Genomic DNA, 23389 nt, shown 5'->3' on the forward strand with positions numbered 1-23389 from the left:
ATCTACAACTATTTGTAACACCAAAACATACCCTGTAACCACATGAAGTGGCTGGTTTCAAAATTTTCTTCAGTTTTATTTAGATTAGTAATGCCATTGACCTAAATAATATGATGTTGGCTCACCTGAGCAAGTTTACTGTTGTGTTGGCTGAAGTGGTGAGAGTCTGTGAGTAGGCAGCAGGCCTATCTTTGTTTTCAGTGTTCAGTCTCTGGTATAAAGTCCTGGATCTGCTGGCTGACAGCATCACTGAAGGAGATCTGTTGTCAGATCCAAGGACCTGGATATCCAACAGTGTGTTGCTGTTGTCCTCATAGCCCAGTGATGAGGCTGATTATGCTGAACTTGACAAACAGGGATCTGAAACACACCAGAACACAAATACATTAGACTTCACATCAGCAATTACACATCATGTCAGAAATGGTAAAACTTGGTTTCAAAAGTCTGAAAAAAAAGAAGAATGTCTCAGCAGACAGAGCATAATACACACATACAGTCATAAGGTGTAGGAACCAAGCTGATATAAAAGAAGTGAAAGAAGCTGCACTGCCAAACACAGAGCAGCAACTCCAGCAATGAGGATAGCTGCCTTTTAAGGGCATGTTCCACTTTGTTTGGTTTGATTCTGCAGCACCAAAGGCTACACTGATGTGAGGTCTTGTGCAGTGTTACTGAGAGTTGTTATGTAGCAGGATAGCATTAGAATTACACACAGAGCTTGAGTTAAAGTCTCAAGGGTATTTACTCACCAATGACTACTAAAGAAAACATTGTTTCCATCTAGACTTTATTAAACTAAGATGAAATGCAAACACATACAGGACAGAAGGGGGTTTTGGACACATTTGGATGACGAAACATTCTAAAGATAATATATGATTTGACACACCAACTGCTGTTTGTTTAAAAATTTTAGTCTGCTTTAGCCATATTATTTCTGTTTAACAAGCATGACAGTACAGTGATAGAAAGTAGTATAGTAGCATAGCATCAAGCATAAAAGCTTGGCAGAGCCATAATGGTATTTTTGAAATTCCAACTCACCTGTGTCTGCTTGTTCTGCCACGATATTTCTCATCCACATTGACAGTAGCAGCTTTCACACTGTGGAGTCTTTCAATGCAGCTTGATAAGATGAACAATTATGCTGTGCAGTATTCCTCTGTTATATTATCTCTTAGCATTAAATCATAAAGTTCATCATTTGAATAAAATGTGCCAGTTTAACAAAGTCCAACAGTCATTATGCAGGCTGTAAACTTGCTTGACAGTCAGACAACACTGCTTTCAGAGCTGACAGTGGTTTCACAATTGCTTCTTTGGAAGTTCTTAGGAAAAATTCTTCCTGCATCTAAATTGCAGATGGGTTTTGTTTTTTGTCTGACAAAAACAAGTCCTTCAGCATATCTCTTAACAACTGGTGGAACTAGCCAACATGCTTTGAGGCTCCACAACACAGTGAGCACTACACTGAGAAGGTGATGTGAGCCAGTAAGGTTCAGGGGTCACCAACAATAGAAATTATTTATTGTTTATTAGGCTATTAGCTACTACTTTGTGTTTTGAGTTTGAAAAATCACAAAAATATAGAAATGCTGTAAAATAAATGTCCTTAAATATTGTCAAGTGTAGCCATTTGACAATACTAGAAAATATTTCAAAGACATGTAAACTAGTCTTAATGATTAATTATGTTTGTGGAGTAGAGATCCAACCCGGAAGTGAGGTGAAGAGGTTTCATGAGTGATGTTAAGAAGCCCACATTCAATCACTTCAACTCAGTCTGCCATCATTTCCTTTGAGTTTTACTGAAACATGAATATGTGACGGAGGGCCATGCAGAGATATTGTATTTGGAAAAAATATGTCAGCTACAGTATAGGTAAGGGAAGGCGTAAATAGTGATGGGAAGACTGCGGCAGAGGATTAGGGCCACATGAAAAATTTGAGTTCTGAGAGTTCTTACTCAGAAGTCTGACTTTATTCTCAGAATCTCAGAATTCTGATAATAAAGTCAGACTTCTGAGTGTAAAGTCAGAATTCTGAGATTAAAGTCAGAATTCTGAGATTAAGTCACAATTCTGAGATTAAGTCACAATTCTGAGATTAGTTTAAAGTAAGGTTTCTGAGTTTGATCTCAGAATTCTGAAATTATTCTCAGAATTCTGACTTTATTTCCAGGATCTCAGAATTCAGACTTTTATCTCAGAATTCTGGCTTTACACTCAGACTTCTGACTTCATTCTGGACATGATGAATTTTGTCAAGGGACAGCACGAGCTCTCGTGGTTCCCGGAAATAGAGACAGAGTGAGCGTTCTTTGCTTTTTTCCACCTCTTTGGTTTCTATTAACCTCATCTCTATGCTTCTCACTCTGTCAATGAAACAGAACGCCTCCCCGGCAGTTGCTATGACAACGGAGAAACGATCCCGGCGCATTCCCCGCTGTCTCGCCTCTGGTTCCCAGGCAACAGTAACACAAATCCAGGAAAACACCCGGAAAGACCCATGTCGTCTTTCTGATTCGTCTGAATGTGGAAGTTAGAACGCAGTTGTGAATAATTCCAGGACTGTTACCCTTCAGGATACCTGGAAAATAAAGTTGCAAACCTAAAAACATGGAGAATTCCGCTCTTCCTTCCTTAGATGAAAACGATTCTCGTCTAAAACTCACGGTGGAAAATAGAATGAGAAACATTTTTGTAACGCAGTTGGAAGACACCAGGTAGGCATATGCTTTTCTTATAGCCTACAGTAGACAACATCCTTACAAGAAGGCCTAGTCTACATACATAGCATCAATCATTTTTCTACAATTGTGTTTTTGACAACCTATTGATGAATGTTTTCCTGGCTGGTTTTAATGCAGTACAATTACAATTTATAGCTCAAACTTTAAGCCTGCAATTTGATACTGTATTATTGTTACTAACAATCAAACAATTTTCTACTCAAACATAGAAAGGAAGAAAATGTCAATCACATACCTGTTATAACAGAGGTAAGAGAGTGAATAACAATTAGCACATGATCATCTCAAATTATTGTCTGTCAACTTTTGCCTTCATAAAAAAATAGATCAAAAGTTGATGGTTCACTTTTTAAGTGCGTTTGGTACATGGGAGTTGTTTAAGTCTTTATGCAGCTGAATAGTTATTTCATATGTAGACTGCAGGCAGGATCCTGGAGGCAGGAGTGAACACCTTGCAGAAGACCTTGGTGCTGAAGAAGCAGGTTGAGCTGAACAAGGTGGACAGGCAACTAGCACTGAAACGGCAAGAGTTTAAGAGCCACATGCAGGCCCTCGCTCAGAGAAGGTCTGAACTGGAAATAAAACAACAGGAGGTGAGTTGCACACATTGCCCTTAATGTGTATTCAAACGGACATTGGGAATCTGTGATCAGAGATGAAGCAGAAAGAAGAAAAAGTCCTTGAATGCAAGCATAATTGTGGAGTAGATTTCCATCAGTGACAGGCGAAAAGACATTGTTCTAATTCAGATGCCCTTGGGGTTTGTTTTTTCATCCAGACCAGAGATAAAGCGAAGAAATTTGAGAAGTTTGTGGACGATAATGAAGTGAAGCGACGTCGAGCTCTGAAGAAGTATCAGGTTGCACGGGAGCAGAACATTTGCAAGCAGAGAGAGATAGAAGACCTGACTGAAAAGCTGAACAAACTTCAAGTCAGGTGAGAACTTTAAACTTTAGCCTTCATATGAGGATATTGCTCATCTGGTCACTTTTCACCTCAGCTGTACCATATCTTACTCTACAGACAACAAGATTTAAAGGAGAGAGTGGCAAAATACAAAATCTATGAAGCCTACTTGATGAAAATACTAGATCATCTCCCTGAGAGTAAGTTGATTATTGAGTTTTATCTCCTCCCATGAATGAAATTCTATACGAGCAAATGCTGGTTGTTGAGCCTGCTTGTCTTAATCACTTAATTATACACTGGCTGTGAGCAGTACCAAATCTGTTTCAGATTACCTTGAGTATGGGTCAGATTACTTGGTTATGCCCATCATTCGGCGCCACGAGACTCTGTCTCTCACCCACCAGGACCTGGTGCAGCATGTGGGGCAGCTGGCAGAGGAGCTGGAGCAGGGCCAGAGACAACTGGAGATCATGAAGCAGGAACATAACACAAACAAGCTGGTCAGCCGTACACACACACACACACACACATTCAGTACATAAACATTTCTCCCATGGATAGTGACTGGATGAGTGACTTTGATGCAGACTGAACAGCCCAGTTAAGGGTTTTTTTTTTTATCTGTCTGTGGCAGATGACCAACAAGGAACTGTCTGAACTCCAGAGTCAGTGGGACAGACTCAAAGAGAAGAACAAGCAGAGGGAGATGAACCTGCTGATGGATCAAGACCAGTCCAGAGACCAGGTATAGCTATGGTTTAAAACATTTAACTTGGCTTTAGCTAATGTGCAGACTGGGGTTTTGGACAGAAATATTCTCAAACACATCACTGCCATTCAGGTTGAGGAAGTTGGAAGCTTGCTTATCGCTATCAAGAACCTGGGAGAGCAGTGCTACTTACAAACCTATGGACCTCTAGAAGACATGAACATACTGGTGATGATGGACATGATGAAGGTAATATCTTCAGGCATTAGTTGGTTATGAGTATTTAGATAATTTACACTGCTATACCCAACTCTTGATTAACCCACTCTGCAATTTCAGGAGTACATTCTGGACAAGGCAGACACAGAGAAGAGAGCTATGAGACTGATGGCCTGTGGGTTTGCAGTGGCAAGTGGAACAGATTTACCAGACAAGAGAGAGAGAGGATCATCAAAAAACATCACTAGTAAAACACAACTAAAAAGTTCAAGTAAAGTCAGTGGGAAGAGCGAGACATCTAGTTGATGTGGATGTTGTTGTTTTTTTACAACTTCTGCGTTTGTTGCTTTTAATGCAATGGTCAATGCAATTTTAGTTGAATTTTGAATTGCCCCATAAGCTTTTATGATGTTGTGGCAGGTATTATGTGAACAGGCCTCAGTTCTGATTGGTAGTCACATGTGAAGTTGTTGTAAAGTACCTGATAAATGCACACCTGTGACCACATAACAGTTAATTTAAATATTAATGCACTAACTGAAAATCACTGGTACTCATGTGTTGCTGAGCAACTATTTTGTTTAGCTGCTGTTCAAGAACTATGCATATTGCTTGGCAGAAGAATAACATTTAATTATTACAATTATTATTTATTAACATTCATTAAAAATAGTGCAGAACAGAGATTCATTCCAGGAGCAGAGACTGCCAGCAGCCAATGAGAGCAGAGTTTAAAGTGAGGTGAGGTGGAGCAAGCTGATCTGTCTGCCTCCATAGTCCTCTCAAGTGTCATTTCTGGCCATCCATTTTTTTTGCCTATGAAGAAAATGAATGGGATTATTGGATCATGTTGACAAATCATTCTGCTCTTAAAATGGGTGAAATAATGTACTGTATTATGTTAAATAATGTAGCCTACTGTAATATGATGCAGTGCTAAGCTATGTATGGCATGCTTTTTTTTATTTAATAAATTTTCCATTTGCAGATTAATTTAATTGAAAAAAGCCTTTGTGGTTTCATATCTTGATAATGAATTAAAGTTTTTGTAGACTACTTGTTCTTTTCATTGTCAGCACCTTAGCTCAGTCATTTCCCTCAATACCTACCTTGCAAAACAATGAATTTAAGGAAAAGTAGACGTAAGGGATGATTATATATACAGCATGAATTTCCCTTGATGTGCTCGAACCAAAACAGTACAGTTCAATTTTGTTACATTTTAAAAGTAGTAAGCTGCAAGGGTCATTGATGCACTTCTCTGAGATCACAATCAAACACTGTCACCAGTAGGCTACCGAGTCTCTTCTTTTCCTTCTGTTGATGCAGTTTGAGTTTCTGTAGGTGGCGCTCTTTTCTTTGTCTGTTCAGACAAACCATAGTTCAGCCATGGTGGCTATCTCTGCTCATGCTAACTACCCACTTCTTCTGTTTATTCCAAACAAACCACTGCCACTGAAATATAACACACATCACTTCTTGTGCACCGGACCTACCAGACATGTTTACAGCAAATGTAGCCTAAAAGCTTTCATGAACTCGATACAGTTTGAATCACTATGGTGTGATATCAATCAGCATAAACAGTAGCAAAAGCAAAACGGGCATTTATTTATATAACAAAATGTGGTGTATTGTCACTTTAAATTCTGTTTGATGCTGCAGGCACACACACACAAACAATAGTAGCAAGTGTAGCCAACGATCTTATGAAGAATTATAACCAAAGCAGCAACAATAACCACCTGAACAACCAACTTGCTGTTAAGCAAACCTTTCTCAGAAATGTTGTGAAGCAGATCATGTGACACGGCTTCTTGTTGTTTTGCTTTGTGTCACAGCATATTGCTGCAAGTTCCTGCATGATTACAGGTCCCGACTTGAGAGTGATCAGTAATTGTCAGCAGGATATTCTGTTGTATCATTAGTATGTGATATCCCATCCTTTCCTAAACATCTAGTATCTAGTGTATATTTATGACTGAGAGACAAAAAACTGTTAAAACGATGGTTATGTGTGCGATTTCAAAACTGTTAAAGATTTTAGCGTGGCACTGTGGCGCTGTACGTCTCGAGCTTGCACTGGCCCTTTAACACAAACACGTGGTAATTGCAAATATCCGGTAGTCGGAAGATGGAAACAATGCTCGAATGTTTTGACACACTGCTTCTTTGACGTTCTGGTATTTTCCAAACTGTTAGCTTATTATTTGTCTTAAATTGTTACTAGCGTGTTGTTGGCCTAAAGCATGTGTTGGACAACTAGGCGACAGAAATAAGTCTGCTACATAGCGACACTGCGGCGCTGTAAGTATGGTATGTCGGGCGGTATGTCAGACACGAAGCTGCATGTTTGGTCTCGCAGATTCTGAAGTTGTCGTTTCCCGGCAGATGGAGCCTTCTTCTAGGCTCATTTCATGCAGAGAGGACATTTCTTCGCTGTTCCCTGAGCAAACGCCGGGTGCCAAACATAATGTAGGCTATTTAGCGGGGATGGGGTGGTATACTGCAGGTGGTCACAGTCATCCCTTTTAACTCAGCGGGTCGGGTGCATAATAATCAGACCTATTGTTGTTTTGTTAGGATTTGAGCGGCCAGTTTTCATCCGTGAGAAAAGTCCGCGGGGATGGAAACTGCTTTTACAGAGCCTTCTGCTTTGCACACTTGGAATCGATTCTACAAAATGCCAGGGCGTTGCAGAGGTCGGTTATCAACATTATTGCCATTAGCCCTGCCTAAAGTGACATAAATGAGTCTTGATGAAGCACTGCGACAGAAAAGAGAATAAGGTGCTCATGGTTTCCATTTCAGATTCAAGGACAAACTCGTGGAGAGTGGGAAAGATGCGTCTGATGCGGGATTTGATGAAAGCTCCTTCAGGGACCACCTGAATACGGTGAATAACCATTGCGTTTACTTTTCCTAACACATTTCATTTGTTTAACCAGGTAGGTCAGTTAAGGTCCAGCAAAGAAGAGCTGGGGATTTTGATTTAAATAAATAACATGTCAGAGAATACTCAGACAGGAACAGCAATCAGTATACTTTACATATGGGAAAGACCTACTCCTCAAAGTAGGTTATATCAGGCAATAGTACAAAATGGGTCCAAGTTGGCACAGAAACAAAGATATAGGTCTAATTGTAACGCTTTACTTAAGGGGCACAGGCAATGATTAATAACCTAGGAACTAATTGTAAATAAACTGTATATTAACAGTTAGTTGCCTCCATATTTCCAGATTAGGTCCCCTAGCTACATAATCAATGGTTGTCCACACAATAGTAATGTGTTTGACGTAATACCCGATACGTGTCTAGTAAAAAGCATAGGACAAGGGGCATAGTATAAATATACATCAGGTCAAAATGACTTGGATTAGGAACTGGCTGAAATCTCAGAATGTATGTGTTTTGGAAATATTTAATTGAAGAAGCAAACTGAAATGAAGAGTGCCCCATATAGGGAACACAATGTGGTAGGCTGTGGTGGGATGAAGATGGCCAGTTTATAAACAAATATTAGTGTTATGTCCTGTAACGAGTACTGGTGGCTAACCTGATGGCAGAATTGTAGTCTTGGTGGTCGAGGGCCTCACAGTAAAGGCTATTTCTGTATGTCACAAGGAAGAAAATCCAACAATCAGACTCTCTATTTTGGACCCCAACTTCTTCTACAAGCCAACCCGAAAAGTCAAAAGAGAACTTCCACATTTACATCTCAAAATGAGCAAGAAGTGAAAAATAAAATGCTAAACTGATAATGTTTGTGTTCTCTTGAAGTTAATAGATGTTTTGGAGCAGTGCCAGACTGACGAGCAGGAAGACACGCTGCTCAGACTCTTCAATGAGCAGACCGCCTCCGACAGCGTGGTGCAGTATCTCAGGCTGCTCACTTCAGCACACCTGCAAAACCACGCAGACTTCTTCTGCCACTTTGTGGAGGCGCCCAATCTGAAGGTCTACTGTAAACAGGTTAGTGACAAAGTGTTGCTGCCCTCTAGTGACAGAACAGTAGAGCATCTCGTACTACTGTGGTGATTTACAGAGGATTGGTCAAGAAAATGCTGCGTTGTTTTAGACTGCCAGACTAGATGATGCATTATGTTGTTTTCATCCAGGAGGTGGAGACCATGGCGATGGAGTGCGATCACGTGGACATCCTGGCTCTGTCGCAGGCGCTGGATGTTGGCATCCACATAGTTTCTATGGAGGGTGATGAACAGTTGGCTCACCACATCATTCCAGAGGGCGCTGAACCCTCCCTGCACCTCCTCTACCAAACGGCCCACTACGACATTCTGTACCCACATCCTCACCCCTGACCAGCAGTCCACTGGGACTCAGCTCACCTCAGGACTATTGTCTGGTAGTTGAAGAAATGCCAAACAGGCTTTAAGAAAGGTTTATGAAAATAGCTTTTTATAAGATCATGCAGTGTACGGTGATTCAACAACATCAGGCAATATCATTTTGCACACTGTGCCATAAAAAGTACTCAAAGATGCTTGGCTTCGATAGCTTAAAATGATTTTATGCGAAAATGTTTTAACAATTACATAAATCCTGTCACAGATTGCCTTATTTAATACACATTTACCCTCAACATGTCACTGCTGCTGCTGTTTTTTCTTCTGCTTCTGTTTCTTCCTCTCTATGGAGACCCTGGTTATGGCACTTTCCACGCCTGCAAGGGGCATCTGCGGCAGGGAGAGCTTTCCCATTTGGGTGGGGTACTTGGTCTTTATCACATTCTTGAACACAGGCTGGGAGAGCAAATGCTTCAAATGCTTTTTCATCCCCTTCACCATCTTTTGCTGCTGTCTGTCATCCTCCTCATCCCTTCCTCTACCTGAGAACATAAACAGCATATTCAATCCTAAGCATCTGAGCATATTTCAGAGATCATTTGTTACTTCTGTAGCTAACATTGGTCTTACCGAGCAAAACATCATCATCCAGGTCCACCTCTAGGGCCTCTGCTGCTTGTCTGAACCAGGAATTGTGCTGCTGCTTCCTGCTGTTGTGGAACTCAATCTTCTCAATACTCCTGGCCAAGTTTACCCGCTCCTGTGAAGGCAGACACTCAATATTATACTGAATTAAGAAAAGCAGGCACACAAAGACAGGTCCTAAATGCTGATTAATCTCACCTTGATGGCATCCATGCATTTGGTCTGCACAGGGAACATGGGAAGCTCCTCATCCTTCCCAAGAGTCCTGTAGATTTTCTTAAAGTTCATCATGTCGTCTGGGCCGATCAGGAGCATGCTGAGACCCTCTTTGGTGGCTCTCGCTGTTCGGCCGCTCCGGTGGACATAAGTCTCAGATGTCCTAGGAACCTGCCATTCACAGGAAGAAGGTCTTACAAACACATTACAGTGAGGCCCTCCTTAAAGTTAATCAGCAATTAGAACAGCCTCTATTACACTTCTGCAGTAGCTGGAACTAGGCAATTGTATTCTATAATCAACAAATCATTAGACAATATATAACCCGAATCTTTTATTTTAAGTATACTGCTTCAAGTTGCATGCAAATAGATTCATTAATTGTATGTCTTTAAATGAAATACTGACATTTATAAAGTGTTTCATTCTCTTGAAACTCAACATACTGGTCTGGTTTACTCTGATTACAAAACATTCAAATGCAAATAAACCCTCTGTACCTTCATTGTTCACATAAAAAAATCAATAAGCAGTAAAATACTGTCAGTAACCATAATTCTGTTAATATGACAATAAAACTTCTCCTACTCCACGCCTCAGTGTTCTATGGTGGTTAGGGTCAGAGTTACGGTTATGGTTGGTACCCTTTTGTTTACATTTGGATTAAGATTTGGGCCTTTCAGTGTTAATTTGTTACAACTAACCATGTTTATATCGTTAGAATACTGGTGACCTAATGTAAAGAAATTTATAAATATCTTTAACAAACAAGCTAGTTGTCAAAGATTGTAAATTCTAGGGACAACAGTCAAAAAGCACACCTGGTAGTGAATAACATGCTGAACATTGGGGATATCCAGTCCTCTTGCTGCCACATCAGTTGTCAGGAGGACACAACTGTGGATGGGATTATGAAATTCAAGTGTCAATATGGGAATCAAGGATTGGACAATGCTGAAAGCTGTAAAGGGACATATAATATGCAGCGATTCAAGGCTTTCGTTGTCTTGTGATAATTGTGACCAATATAAAGTAAAATTGTGGAAGCTGGTAAAGATCGCAAGTCAAGGGAAAAAATGGCACTAAAGTTCTACTGCACATCATAGAAACTACTGGAAACACTTAAGTGCTCATTCCTTCTTGATTTTCTGAACAGGAAAATAAAACATGGGCTCAAAGTTAAAAATGAAAATACTGTGCTTGGATTCCAGTTTTGATAAATATACCTTCACCTTTGCATCTGCACAGTAAGCACCAAATAAAATCTGTCCATTTTAATGTTTCATGATTATAAAACTAAAACTTTGTTGTTTTTTTAACCTTTATTGACCAGTTATGTCCCACTGATATTAAAAAAATTTTTCAAGGGCAACCTGGCCAAGACAGCACAGAAACAGACAGGACAGCATGTAACAAAAAAAGACAATATAACAAAAGATAGTATAAAATACAATACAGTATAAAGTAGTGAACAGAAAAGAGAGAAAGGGTAGGAAGGAGAGAGAGAAGGAAGGGGTATGAGAGATGTGTATAGTTCAATTTAAAAACTATTCATTTTTGTTTGAGGTGGACTTTGTGTTCTGACTAACAGTATGCAAACAAAAGTCTCAAGATAAATGGAACCTATATTAGTGCAGGTTAAATGAAAAACAAAGTGCACTCAACTTCACCGTAGGGGCGAATAAATTGTCCTCTGAATCATCCATCTCCTCGCTCTCAAAAACTACACTGGCAAGTTGTTGGCTTTAATGTAAGAAGACTGCAAAATTGCTCATTTCTGGAGAGATTTAATATGTAAATATGTATGTGGTTAACCATAGAAGCCTCAAGGATGGAACTACAGGTGGGGAACAAAAAACAGGCCAAGTAAAACCCTAAAGCTAGTAACAGTCAATAGGTGTTTATGTTTAATCATAAGTACACGATGATGACTAGATAAAGCCAAACCTAAAGCAAACACATTAAGACTGTGACTGCGTGTTGTGTGTAGGACTCACCTCTCCCTCTCAGCAAACCTTTCCAGGTTTTTGAGGCGCTGTTTCTGGTGCATGTTGGCGTGAAGCGGTAGCGGAGTATGGTCCAGGATGACCAGCAGGGAGTTGAGCCTCTTGATACAGTCTATACTGTTGGCGAACACCATGGTGCGCCCGGGGTACTGTAGCAAGAAGTAATAGAGGAAGAAGTCCTTCTCATCCTTTTCGCAGTGGATCCGAGTCTCGGTCAGGGTCTCCACCGTTGCCTCCTTCCTGGTCAGGTCGATGACTTTGGGTTTGGACTTAATCCCCACTTTCTCCATAAGAACCTCCAGCTTGCTCCTCTGGTCCAAATTCTTCTTCTTCTTCTTCTGCATGAGGCGGGCGGGCAAGCTGTGGGCCATGGTCAGGGTGGCGGAGAACACAAATGTTTGCCTCGTGGGATTGCACTGGACGGTGTTGAGCATCTCCAGCAGACTCTCCAGCTCTGCAAAGTGGCCTCTTTCTACCATGCGATCTGCTTCATCAATGACAAGGCACCTGTAGAAGGACACAGAACCACATCCAAAGTCAATGAGACTGCATTTTTCATAAACTGTTGGTTTAAAAGGAATAGAGGAGTTAATTGTGACTTTTAATTGTGACGTACTTGAGCTGTCTGAGGTTCAGAAGATGTGGATGCTTCTCCTGGATCAAGTCCCACAGGCGTCCTGGAGTGGCAATAACGATCTCTGGCCTGCGCTTCAGCATCCTCCTCTGTTTCTCTTGTGCCATTCCACCCACCACTATAGCGGTTTTTATATCTACAAAACAGTAACATGTAGCTTGAGATACATAGGTCTGTTTAAGGCTTCGAACCCTTATCATGACAATCTGATCAATGACTTACCAGTGAATTTTGCGACAGCATCAATATGATGCTTAACCTGAACAGCCAGCTCCCTGGTCGGGGTGAGAACCAGTCCAAGCAGAGGCTGATTCTGACTACCAGCAGTTTTTTCTACTGCTTCAGCGGTGGTGTCAAAGTCAAACTCGATATTTTCAATTACTTTAACACATCCAAGCCTTTCATCCTCATCCTCTTCTTCGACGACATGTTCATCCTCACCGTCATCTTCGCCATCTGTGTCAACTTGATCTTGATCTGCAATGCCTTCACCCTCTTCTTCTTCCTCGTCCTCCATGTTGTGCTCCTGGTCCTGTTCTGTCGCAGAATCAGCACTTATCTCTGTGGAGCCACTTGCTGCATTACCTGTGTTTGCAGACTCATCCACATCTGGTAGGTACAAGCTCTCCACCTTTGTGGCTGGCTCATTCTCCTCTGCGTCACCCTGCGTTTCAGAGCCCTTCTTCCACTCCAGGATGGTGTGGATCATGGGAATACCGAAAGACAGCGTCTTACCGCTCCCTGTAATTACAGTGCACACATTTGCTTCAGTAATGGAAATGCGAGATGGATTGTTATGAGTCAAAAACACAATATAACACATATTCTTGATATATACACACAACTGAATCTTACCTGTCTCAGCTGCCCCCACTATATCCATGTGATCTCTGATGGCTGGGGGCAATGCCAGGGCTTGAATAGGTGTAGGTGAACCAAATCCCAGGCTGCTCAGTGCCTTTAGTACTGGAGAGGGAACAAATAGGCCCTTCCATGCACTCACATCAGCATTTTGGTCACCAGAACCAGAAAGGACGGCATTTGTCCAATTCTTTGCCTGTTTTTTGGGGAGTTTTGCCACTTTGTCTTGAGAGGGTTGCTCTTTTGCTTCAACCTGAACATCTGTCGGAGACTCCAGCTCAGGCTGTACTTCTGGGATTGTCTCCTTTTCTGCCTGCTGCTTATTTTTCCTTTTTTTCTTCTTTTTGTCATTCTTCTTTGTGGTCTTTGATTGCGACTGGGCATCCACTTCAGAGCAAGTGGCTGAATCTTTTGACTCATCTTCTTTAGAGGCCTCACCCTCTCCGCTCTCCTTACCTGTATCTGCCTCCTCCTGTTTCACCTCACCTTCACCATCTTCAGGATTTTCATCCGGTTTGGTTGATTCCTCTCCGGTCAGTTTCTTATTTTTCTTCTTCCTCTTCTTTTTCACTGGTTTCTTAGATGTTTCAGCTGTACTCCCTTCCCCTTCGCCCTCCTCTGCCTCGCTGGCTTTTCTTTTCTTAGCCTTTTTCTCTTGCTTTTTCAGTTCCTTTGCTGCTTTAGCTGCAGCCTTTTCCGTGTCTACCAGACGGTAATCTGTCAGCTCTTCAAAACACACCAGACCCCCCATGTCCTCCTCAGAGAAGAGACTGGGGTCGAGCTCTATTGCTTTCCATTTGCCTTTCATATGTATGCTCCGTTTGTCTGACTTCTGTAGCCTGGAGGATCCACGCTTGTTTTTCATCTTCATCTTCATCTTCATCTTTTTGTCTTCACTGTCCTATAAAACGGCATGGGTATATTATTCAGTTACGTCGGGCTGTTCACGCTGACTTCCTAAGAGCATGTTAACTATTTCAAGTTTGCTGAAGTTAACGTTAGCAACCGTGTTCCGAAGCATCCAAATAATGAAAAAACATAACATATTAAATCCTACAACAACTATAAGAAGAGTCACTAGAAAAAAACAACTTGCAACCTACCTTGAGTCGCTACCGGTTCTTGAAATATCTCGAAATATTGGTCAACTTGAGTACACACACGCATGACACGAGGGCGCAGCCATTACAGTTATGATCACGTGGTTCGAAAAACTTTATTAGTCAGACAACGAACAGACAGACAACAGTACTGCAGTCTCGGGACAATGTGAAGAAGTGATACATTACGTTCGAAAGGAATAGTATTACCTTACTGATTACTCACTGGGAGAAGTAATTCGTTACACTGCCTGTGACATTACTTTTGTCTCACACCCCCAAGGTTTGCATAGTTTAATACAGCCAAGGTTTGCATCCTCTCACCTCGAAAATGAGGATAGATCAAATAGGCCTACCTCTTCTGTGAAAGATAAGAAAAAACAAATAGCGTTGATGTCCGCTGATCTAACCTTGCTTTTTCTCAATAAAATCAAAGAAAGTTTAACAATTACACAATTATTCTTGGAGAAGTAGGCTAAACGTTTCTGCCATATCTCATACGAATATGAATTGTGCGTGAGACTATGATTTAATGAATTCAACTTCACTGATATTTAGAGGGGGTGTTTATGAAAAGTAAAGGCATATAGGTTATGTATTTGATTGGTAACTGTAATACTGTTGCTGAAATTAAGAAAATTTGTTACATTACTCGTTAATGAGAGTAAAGTAATTAGTAATTAGGCAAAATTAGTACTGTGTTACTACCTAACACTGGTCACATGGCAGTTCTTGTATGAGTTTATACACATCAGTATCTGAGATTTTAAATGATGATTGAGTTCTGATTGAATCCAAAGGAAAGACATACTGTAAATTCTTATTGCTTTAGGGGTCCCAAAGTGGGTAGGCCAGCAGACCATCACAAATATATGAAAACCCCTGATTTTTTTTGATTTTTTTATTAAGGTTTTATAACTGACCTGTATTCCATTCACATTTCAGATACAAAAAATACATCAATTTTAGCCATTTGGCAGCAAACATAATGCCTGAGCGAGCACTCGAGAGCTGAAGCAATATAGCCATTACAGCTAGTTTTTGGTGGGGTCGATCATCCTGCCCATGAACAACAAACTGGTGGTGTCTTCATGGTAGATGAAGAAGAAGAACGGTCTGTTGATGATGAAGGTCTTAGGTAAAGAAAATGCAGTGATGCCAGTTGTTGTGGCAGCTGCTGCGGTGGTTCCTGTCTCATCCACCTCAATCACAGCCTTGTGCAGCACCTGTATTTGCACAATAGACATAAATTAATCATCTGTTGAGTCTAGAATGATAAATACCTTGTTTCACATGTATAACAAAATAACAGCACAGTAAACATAACCCAAAAACTAACCTCTGACACTTTGAGGCCTCTGTCCTTACTCAACCTCGTCAAATTGGCTGAATCACTGAAGACACTGGCAAGACCCAAATCTGGTAGAAGATCATGCAGGGAATAGGACTGCACCATCTTGAATTTGGGCATGTTGACTTCAAGTTTCCTACGAACAAGAACGTCCCATATCATACAGCGGGCCAACATATTGAATAGACCAGTGTGCTTCTCAGTATCTCAGTATCTTAATGTGGCAGTATACTGTTTCACCCAGCGAGCGTCTGTGTACTTACATTTTTTCCAGCTTTTTGATCCAGGATTGGAATCTCGCAGCAGTGATCTCATCATCGATTAAGGTGTAGTCCACACCTTTGTTGGGCAGCAGGATTAGCATGGCAACACCTTCCTGGTACGGCAGCCTCAGCACGTTGGCGCCAAGGTGAATATCTTCCATCATGTAGAACCTATCCTCTTTAAACATCATTGGCACCGGGACTGTATTGTAGTTGTCAATGTAGAAGGGTGCATTCTCTGTGTAATTGGGGTTAAATGGCATCTGCCACTCTCCTGTAGAGGAAATTAAGTCTGTTTAATCATATAGGCTTAAGGTCCAAGGAGAAAACACACATAGGAGGCACAGCACAGTTTTTAATAATTCAAGAGAAAGCTCTGACATCTGGAAGAGTGAACCAACCCTAACCCAAACCCCAACACCAACTTACCCTGAAAGAAAATTGTGTTGATTAACATGAGCTTGGTCAGTGCATCCAAGCTGGTTATCATCTCTGGCACTTTGTTCCCAGTCTTGCTCATGATGTACTCATTAATTGTGCAGATACTGGCTTTCATGTCTCTGAAGTCTACATTGTTAATGTCAGCATTAAAAAACTTCTTGATCTGGTCTTCGAACGTCTTCTCAACATCAAATGTCTGCTGAACAAAGAGGGATGTGCTCTGGTCCAGTTCCACTGATCCATTCTGTGTGATGTTCCCATGAAGGAGGTGGAAAAGTTTTGGAAGGAGTTCTGGCTGGCCATTCTGCTCCAGCTGGTCCAGATTGAGCCCCTTCAGTATTTCCTCACGTGTGACACCATCAGAGGCCATAGAGAGGATAGCAAAAGTGGTCGAGATGCTCAGGGGTGAGAAAAAGATGTTCTTGTCGTGGTAAGTGGATATTTTTCTGTACAGGCTCATGGCAAAGTCCATATTTTTGAAGGCAAGGTCTGTGATGGTGGCACTCTGCGATTGTGTTTGGTAGACAGGCGTTAGGATGCACATACAAGTTAGGATGAAAATAAATCCCATCTTCATTTTCTGTACCGCCATCGTTTTTTTCTGGGAAGGTTTGTGCTCCCAACTTGAAATTCTGTAATGTAAACGTCAAGAGGAATTCAGGAAGCATGATTGAACAGTCACTTGAAAACGAATACCTCAGAGAGGCAGGATAAGGCAGATAAACACTGTTTCTTAACTGAATTAAAACAGATTTTTTCCATCTACATAAACAGCAAAACCACTGGAACAACTTGTTTAATATGCAGTAGACAGCTGTGATTGAAATACATTATTTCATGACAAATTGCAATTGACATACATACCACTCAGCTTGAGTATCAGCAAGATGTTACGTCTGAAAACTCTGTCTATTATTTGGGGAAACAAAGTGCAAGTGTGCTCTAATAGTTACATATTAACCATGACGAAGAGCCGTCATGTTGATCTACATGGATTTAGAACTGTTATTCTAACGTCCAAGGCCTCACCTTCACATATGGAGTGTCTAATAAGATTTTGCAGTAATATGATCCATATAATCCAGATAATCATCCATCAATAGGTACACATTGAATGAATCACTACAAGAAATGACATGAGAAACTTCAGTAGGAGTGAATGTCACTTTAATCCTGGAAAAAATCTAATAAAGTAAATGAAAGTAATGTGCTGTAATAACACAGATGTAAAGTATAACAAAAAATGATTACTTAGTACCTATTGTAAGAATGTAAAGAAGTGAGTGAAAATAATGTCATCAAATAAAACCCAACTACCATTGCTTTATATTATTTCAGTGCAGTTTGAATAAAAAAAAGCCTAACAAATCCAGAGAAAATGTAAAAAAAAAACCCAAGAAAAATAATGAAATTATGGAATCATCCTGGAAGTCAACCAGCACAAGATGACAAGTCACGCTTTACACGATATCCTGTTTTTGTGGAGATATCTGTTTTGAGGACAAGGGATGCATGCTGAACTTTGAATGGTATGTACTGTACTAATGACCCATTCCATGAAAACAGAATAATAGTAAACAATATTGATTGTTGTAACACTGTATTGATATCTATTCATCAAAATAGTGTGTTGCCACCACAATTTGTAGTTTGTAGGACCAAACTGAAGTTTGTAGGACAAAATCAGTCATGGTCATAATGAAATAAAAAATAAAAATACAATGAACTCTTAAAAAGTATATGCAGTGACACATTTTTGATGTCTTGATTCTATCCTCTTACCACTTTGGATTTTAAATTATATAGATTATGAGGTTAAAGTACAGTCAGCTTGAATTGAAAAAGTATTTTCCTCCATATTCTGAGGAAAAGCTGAAGATCTACAACCATTTTTGTATATGTCCTCATTCCTCAAGTGCTGCAAGTATTTTGTCAGATAAAAATAAGCCAATCAATTAGCCAAAGACTCAGAAGTCTGCAACCCACACCAACATACTCTCTATAGCTTATTTTCAGGTGCTCTTTAACTAAGCAATTGTAGTGAAACTGAATTTATCTTTGTTTAACTAAGATGTGGACAACATTCTGCTCTAAGTCACTCTAACGTATTATTGGAATATATGGATGAATATGAAGTTAACATGTATTTTGAGGTATTGAATGTGAGGCAAACCATCAAGTGCCTGCAAATGAGCTTCAAATGAGGCATTAATGTTTTTAAAGGTAATGTCTTCTTCATAATTTCCCTATCAAGTTAACGATGAACACTGATGAAGTCATATACCCGTTATGCAAAAGTTAGACACTTCAGACCCTTTTTGATTTGCAGCGACGTATACCGACTTTTTTTTTTAAGACTCAAGATTCAAGACCCATAGTAGATGTTTTAAAATTCTTAATGCGAGCAACGAGAACTCTTGACTTTGGTGATACACAGTTTTCATCTGTCAGCAGCGATTCGATGGTGTTTATGGACTACAAACTTCATTCATCATTGTATATCAATAATTTTGGACAATATATGAAAAATATATACTTTTTTCTGTCCATCAACATGTACAAGTAGCTCTGTAGAGTTATTTTGTTATTTTGAGAACACCCTTAAATTAAGGGTTTTAAACTGTATATACTTTAATCTCATGGTTAAGGTATAATTCTACAGTCAAAAGGTAACATCAACATCAAACATCAAAAATGTGTTGTCTAAATACCTTTGGAGTTCACTGTAACAGACAAATAAGATTATTAATGTCAGTGACCCATACATTTTAGTGCTGGTTAAAAGATATTTCGGTAGATTGCAACAAGAAATGACTTCAAAACTACAATGAATATTCTGGTGGGGTGGGGTGGAGGGGTGCGGGGCAGGATCACATGTTATGACCTACAAACCCAGGTACAATCAAAGGTAGGAGGCTCTGTTACTCACTATCAAGCGTCTATCTGTGGTCTAACCGGTGGTCCCTTATGGCTTCCACAGAACACCCATCATGGTTTGTTTCCACCCCCAAACAACCAAACACACCCTTTGTATGCTGAAGATACTTTTCCATCTTTTCCAGAGAAAAACAAGTAAGAATAAAAAAAAAAAACATTATAAATTAGAAATAGAAGGCGCTATGGTAAAAAGGCCATTACAGACTTGGATTAACTGCATCAAGAGTTCTGTATTCACCCTTTTCCCAGCCTCAGTGCCAGTTCAGAGTTAGATTAGACTAACTTGTTGCCTTTTCTTTGTTGTTATTCTCTTCTCTATAGCCTGTCAGCGAACTAACCAGGGGAAATGTGTCAGCCTTCTGGCTGGCCTTATGTTCGCATGTGCAAAAGGTTAGAGGAAGGAGCAAAGCTACCCCTTGGCGGGGTTGCCAATCCAGGCAGCTGGTAAACAACATAGGCCATTGGAAGACCTTCCTCCACTTCACTGGCTGGGTTTGTGTTGTGGACCCTCTTCAGAACCGCTGCTCTTTGATCCTGGAGGAGGTGAGAGAGATGAAGTTAGTGTCTTTGAGTCTCAGATGGCCTATTTAATAAAATGTATTAAACAATCTGCATTTCATCAGTATGCAAGACGAGAATATCAACTTTCTTACCTGAGCCGCCCAACAATTTACTGTCTGCTTGTTGAGGAATGCTGGGCTGAACTTGTTGCTGCTGTGACTGCCTAAGTGGTCAACAGAGGGGATTTGTATTAAAATCTACGCAGCTATTTTCCATACACTGACATCTTGTGTCATTACAGCCGAACTTACCGATCAAAGTAGGCTTGTCTCCTCCTCCGCAGTTCCTCGGCTGTGAGTGCCTCAGTCTGGGCGCCTCCTGCTCCTCCTCCTGCAGCGCTCCCTGCTGCCTGGCCACTGATCTTCACATTTCCCACTTTGGACTCTGAAGGCTTGTTGCTCATCACTGCTCCTGGAAAATTATATAAGCAAAAATGCCCAACATTCATCTGCTGTAACTTTTTTTTCCAATTACAATGGCAAAATAATAATAAAAAAAACCCCATATAATACTCTGTTCCTGTGACCTTGGAATACTGTCTATATTTGTGAACATAACAGACCCAAGACTCATCAGTGATATAATCAAAGCTGTAGCTGAAACTGAAGCAGTTGTAATGACTATGAATGGCAGATATTGATTTTTTTCTTCCATCTTGGTTTCATAAACTTATTTTTACAATGCAGTTAATTTGGACAAACTAAAATTCTTCATACTTATAAATAGGTGGACCCAACAACAGAGTGGACAGGATACTTTTAGTTCTGGAGTAGCTCTGTTGTTGAACAGAATTTTAAAAACAAATCAAGCAGCACAAGTAAATGCTGCCTGCAGTTACAGTTGTTGGCCTACATTTCTGAAATAACTGAGTACAATTACTGGTCTCTGACACTGGCACGGCTGTCGCTTTTGAATTTTGATACCACAGTGTCAGTTTTCTCATTGACAGGAAATATACTACAGACAAAAAGGATGATATGCAGCAAATGCTGTGGGTTGGATACAAACCAACAACACTGCAAGTATATAGTTGCTGGGGAAGTGACCACTTGTTTAAGGACAAGTATTTTAAACCGTTTGGATGACTCATCCCTTACCCTGCATGCTGAGCTGTATGGCCCTACGAAGGTCAGCCTCTTCGTCTTCCACATCCATGTCCTGCCTGCTGAGTGCCAAGGCCTTCCTCAGCTCCTCCTCATCTTCATCTACAGGCTCATCCTCCAGACCCACACCCATCTCCATCTGGCCCAGAGCTGCTGATCTGCTGCTCAGAGTAGAAGTGGGCACAGTAAAGTCATTTCAAAACAAAACCTCAACTGAAACAAAGTTTAGCCTACTTGAAGCAACTTGAAGTGTACTCCAAGATAAACCATTTTGGGTCCTCTATTCAGTCTGCACATTCCTACCCTTGGCCACTACTTGACTGGGCCTCATCCTCTCCAATAAGCCTGGGCCGCTGCTGCTGCTGCACTCTCATGATCCCAAGAATCTGCTCTGCTTCACACTCGGGGAGGTTTCCTCGAATCACAAATATGGAATAACCTGCACAGACACAACTTCTGTACTCTTCTCTGCACGGCAACATGTGGACATAGTGTATGTACAAAGTCTACAAAGGCAAACAGCAGTAGCTACTTTATAGGCACTTTATAGGTCAAAGGCCATATCCAGGGTTTAGACTTAATATCAACAAAGATTATGCCCATAAATGCTATTAATTGATACACCATCCACAAGTCATGCAGTTGCCTCTGTTTGACTTTGTATAAGTCCTTTACTTTACCTTCCTGTTGTAACTGTGCAAGGAAGAGGGCTAGATAGGTGTCCGATATCAACTCTGGTCCAGTCAAGAGTGAATTCAGGTTAAACCACTGCAATGAAAAAAATGTTTTTAGTAAATCAGGCTATATTAAGGTCTTTTTTACTGAAGGCACACACTGCCATCTGGAACTCATACCTGTTGTCCAAGTTTACGTATTGTGAACCAGTGCTCCTTGTAGTTGCAAATAAAGGCTTTCTCATTTCTGAAACATGAAAGTAGAATATTTAGAGAAAGACACAAGAGCTCTAACAAGCAATCTAAACTGTAAAGTATTTCTGTGAATATAGATCGGTTAAGAGCCCACATAATAACTTGTTGACAAAGAAACTTACATTGGATTTATCATTAGACTCTGATACTCCCGACTGTTGAAGAGGATTAGCTCCAAGCCCCACACTCCCAGAGCGTTGCTAATAACCTGGAGGTATTATATGACAAGGGAATTATATATTTGACTCTTAATGATTATTGAGGTGTAACTGAGTAACAATATGAAAAGTGGATTTCTAAAACTCACTTGTATTGAGAAGAAACCACTGTCGTCCATGTTTCCAGATGGTTGCTACAAATACATTTAAGGAACATGAACTTAGTGACAATTCTGTTAACAGTCATGTAAAAAAAGACTGTTGAACCAACAATCACCATGTGTGTCCCCTCACCTGTAAGAAGGTCCTGTACTCCTCACTGGCCATACCTCCTTCTGCCATTCTCATCCGCTCCTCTTCATCAAGCTGATGAGCAATTGAGGACAGATCCACAGGCGTGAAATACTCACCTTGCAGTAGGTTGTTGAGACAGTGCTGGGCACAAAGCGAGCCCTCTTGCTGTAAACAAAGAATTTAGAGTTACTGTAGAGCCACCGGCCAAAACAACTGTCCTAATATGACAAAGAAACAAAACAGTTAGCTTAACAAATCAATTAGCTTCTTAGCAAGGCGATTACCGTTACACTATTATGGGTTTTCCGGTGTTGTACAACAGTCATGCACCAAGTACAGCAGCTAGCTTCATTACTATTACAAAACGTTACATATATCTAGCTCACTTTGGCTTATCACCTAATAAAGTAACATGTTAGCCATTGTGAGAAAGTTGTTTAGCATGGTTATTGCTAACCGAAGAGAAACTTTCCATGTTACTCTCACTAGCAGGTGCAATTAGCTAGCATTAGCTGTCTGGCCAGCAACAACATTGCCAAATACCACCACAAATGTCCTAACACCGGCCAGATAGCGCAGCTACATACATTGCCGACGTAAGGTCTAAAGCTGTCGGAATAATCAAGACATGTTTTAGTGGTTAAATACTTCAAATATAATGGATAAACTTACTTTCTCATGAAATATGGACTCCATACTTAGCTTTCTGTCAATCAATGAACTCTGACCCTTAACCCTGCTGGGTTCATCACCATAGCCTATCAGCTTCCAGGAGAGTTTGTTGTTGTTGTTGTTTACAAAATTCATCTTTTGACGCATTTGTAAGTAGCCAAAATGGGCCACTTTGTCAAAGAAATGTCCAATTTAATTCATAGTCTGATATATCAGTCTATATCAAAATCTCTTTGACATTTTTAGGTTAATTCAGAGGGCTAATTGCGTCGCAAACGGTTTTGACTACGAGGGGAACAGTCTCCTAGCGACACCT

The 23389-nt window shown here is 40.5% G+C and overlaps 5 protein-coding genes across 9 annotated transcripts; 2 read left to right on the plus strand and 3 right to left on the minus strand.

Annotated features, from left to right (window-relative positions):
- The first annotated feature begins 2621 nt into the window (after positions 1–2621).
- Positions 2622–5151, plus strand: ccdc197 (coiled-coil domain containing 197). The gene is made up of 9 exons (XM_071542237.1): positions 2622–2728; positions 2965–3004; positions 3172–3348; positions 3534–3691; positions 3779–3861; positions 3992–4164; positions 4299–4409; positions 4506–4622; positions 4713–5151. Exons 1-9 carry the CDS (start codon positions 2622–2624, stop codon positions 4896–4898), a joined length of 1152 nt encoding a protein of 383 aa, XP_071398338.1. The 3' UTR covers positions 4899–5151.
- Positions 5152–6731: 1580 nt separating this feature from the next.
- LOC139663544 (ubiquitin thioesterase OTUB2-like) lies at positions 6732–8927 on the plus strand. Of its 3 annotated transcripts, none has more exons than XM_071542246.1 (6): positions 6732–6908; positions 6984–7067; positions 7176–7294; positions 7404–7488; positions 8376–8567; positions 8714–8927. In XM_071542246.1, the coding sequence occupies exons 1-6, from the start codon at positions 6906–6908 to the stop codon at positions 8915–8917; spliced, it is 687 nt and encodes a 228-aa protein (XP_071398347.1). In that variant the 5' UTR covers positions 6732–6905; the 3' UTR covers positions 8918–8927. The 3 variants fall into 3 exon arrangements, with proteins under 3 accessions (XP_071398347.1, XP_071398348.1, XP_071398345.1); XM_071542247.1 differs by having other exon boundaries at positions 6732–6899; XM_071542244.1 differs by having other exon boundaries at positions 6732–7067.
- A 268-nt stretch (positions 8928–9195) lies between these two features.
- Positions 9196–14466, minus strand: ddx24 (DEAD (Asp-Glu-Ala-Asp) box helicase 24). Its single transcript, XM_071542243.1, has 9 exons — positions 14368–14466; positions 13259–14165; positions 12626–13144; positions 12386–12539; positions 11761–12276; positions 10585–10660; positions 9746–9934; positions 9533–9662; positions 9196–9444 (listed from the first exon to the last, which is right to left on the minus strand). The coding sequence occupies exons 2-9, from the start codon at positions 14145–14147 to the stop codon at positions 9203–9205; spliced, it is 2715 nt and encodes a 904-aa protein (XP_071398344.1). The 5' UTR covers positions 14148–14165; positions 14368–14466; the 3' UTR covers positions 9196–9202.
- A 932-nt stretch (positions 14467–15398) lies between these two features.
- Positions 15399–17011, minus strand: serpina10b (serpin peptidase inhibitor, clade A (alpha-1 antiproteinase, antitrypsin), member 10b). The gene is made up of 4 exons (XM_071542258.1): positions 16408–17011; positions 15979–16252; positions 15704–15851; positions 15399–15590 (listed from the first exon to the last, which is right to left on the minus strand). The coding sequence occupies exons 1-4, from the start codon at positions 17009–17011 to the stop codon at positions 15399–15401; spliced, it is 1218 nt and encodes a 405-aa protein (XP_071398359.1).
- A 228-nt stretch (positions 17012–17239) lies between these two features.
- atxn3 (ataxin 3) lies at positions 17240–23104 on the minus strand. Of its 3 annotated transcripts, none has more exons than XM_071542239.1 (11): positions 23074–23104; positions 22402–22566; positions 22257–22301; positions 22072–22157; positions 21875–21941; positions 21701–21788; positions 21324–21459; positions 21015–21181; positions 20169–20328; positions 20010–20080; positions 17240–19890 (listed from the first exon to the last, which is right to left on the minus strand). In XM_071542239.1, exons 1-11 carry the CDS (start codon positions 23095–23097, stop codon positions 19838–19840), a joined length of 1062 nt encoding a protein of 353 aa, XP_071398340.1. In that variant the 5' UTR covers positions 23098–23104; the 3' UTR covers positions 17240–19837. The 3 variants fall into 3 exon arrangements, with proteins under 3 accessions (XP_071398340.1, XP_071398341.1, XP_071398342.1); XM_071542240.1 differs by having other exon boundaries at positions 21015–21184; XM_071542241.1 differs by lacking the exons at positions 17240–19890; positions 20010–20080 and having other exon boundaries at positions 20165–20328; positions 21015–21178.
- Positions 23105–23389: the final 285 nt, after the last annotated feature.

Source organism: Centroberyx affinis, unplaced genomic scaffold (assembly GCF_046629955.1).
Source record: "Centroberyx affinis isolate AG114_WGS23_722 - 3 ecotype Tasmania unplaced genomic scaffold, CSIRO-AGI_Caff_v1 ptg004046l_1, whole genome shotgun sequence".
In the NCBI taxonomy this organism is placed as follows: domain Eukaryota; kingdom Metazoa; phylum Chordata; class Actinopteri; order Beryciformes; family Berycidae; genus Centroberyx; species Centroberyx affinis.

Excerpts from the sequence above, each read along its gene's own strand:
- LOC139663544 (XM_071542244.1), top strand. The coding sequence starts at position 6,906 with ATGGTATGTCGGGCGGTATGTCAGACACGAAGCTGCATGTTTGGTCTC. Across the intron at positions 7,068-7,175 it reads CGCCGGGTGCCAAACATAAT|GATTTGAGCGGCCAGTTTTC; the intron begins GTAGGCTATTTA and ends TTGTTTTGTTAG. Across the intron at positions 7,295-7,403 it reads AATGCCAGGGCGTTGCAGAG|ATTCAAGGACAAACTCGTGG; the intron begins GTCGGTTATCAA and ends TTTCCATTTCAG.
- serpina10b (XM_071542258.1), bottom strand. The coding sequence starts at position 17,011 with ATGGCGGTACAGAAAATGAAGATGGGATTTATTTTCATCCTAACTTGT. Across the intron at positions 16,253-16,407 it reads CAACACAATTTTCTTTCAGG|GAGAGTGGCAGATGCCATTT; the intron begins GTAAGTTGGTGT and ends TTTCCTCTACAG. Across the intron at positions 15,591-15,703 it reads GAGGCCTCAAAGTGTCAGAG|GTGCTGCACAAGGCTGTGAT; the intron begins GTTAGTTTTTGG and ends GTGCAAATACAG.
- atxn3 (XM_071542240.1), bottom strand. The coding sequence starts at position 23,097 with ATGGAGTCCATATTTCATGAGAAA. Across the intron at positions 22,567-23,073 it reads AGTCCATATTTCATGAGAAA|CAAGAGGGCTCGCTTTGTGC; the intron begins GTAAGTTTATCC and ends CTTTGTTTACAG. Across the intron at positions 21,185-21,323 it reads CAGTCAAGTAGTGGCCAAGG|CAGCAGATCAGCAGCTCTGG; the intron begins GTAGGAATGTGC and ends TTCTACTCTGAG.
- ddx24 (XM_071542243.1), bottom strand. The coding sequence starts at position 14,147 with ATGAAGATGAAGATGAAGATGAAAAACAAGCGTGGATCCTCCAGGCTA. Across the intron at positions 12,540-12,625 it reads TGCTGTCGCAAAATTCACTG|ATATAAAAACCGCTATAGTG; the intron begins GTAAGTCATTGA and ends ACTGTTTTGTAG. Across the intron at positions 9,445-9,532 it reads GGATGATGATGTTTTGCTCG|GTAGAGGAAGGGATGAGGAG; the intron begins GTAAGACCAATG and ends TTATGTTCTCAG.
- ccdc197 (XM_071542237.1), top strand. The coding sequence starts at position 2,622 with ATGGAGAATTCCGCTCTTCCTTCCTTAGATGAAAACGATTCTCGTCTA. Across the intron at positions 3,349-3,533 it reads TGGAAATAAAACAACAGGAG|ACCAGAGATAAAGCGAAGAA; the intron begins GTGAGTTGCACA and ends TTTTTCATCCAG. Across the intron at positions 3,862-3,991 it reads ACTAGATCATCTCCCTGAGA|ATTACCTTGAGTATGGGTCA; the intron begins GTAAGTTGATTA and ends AATCTGTTTCAG.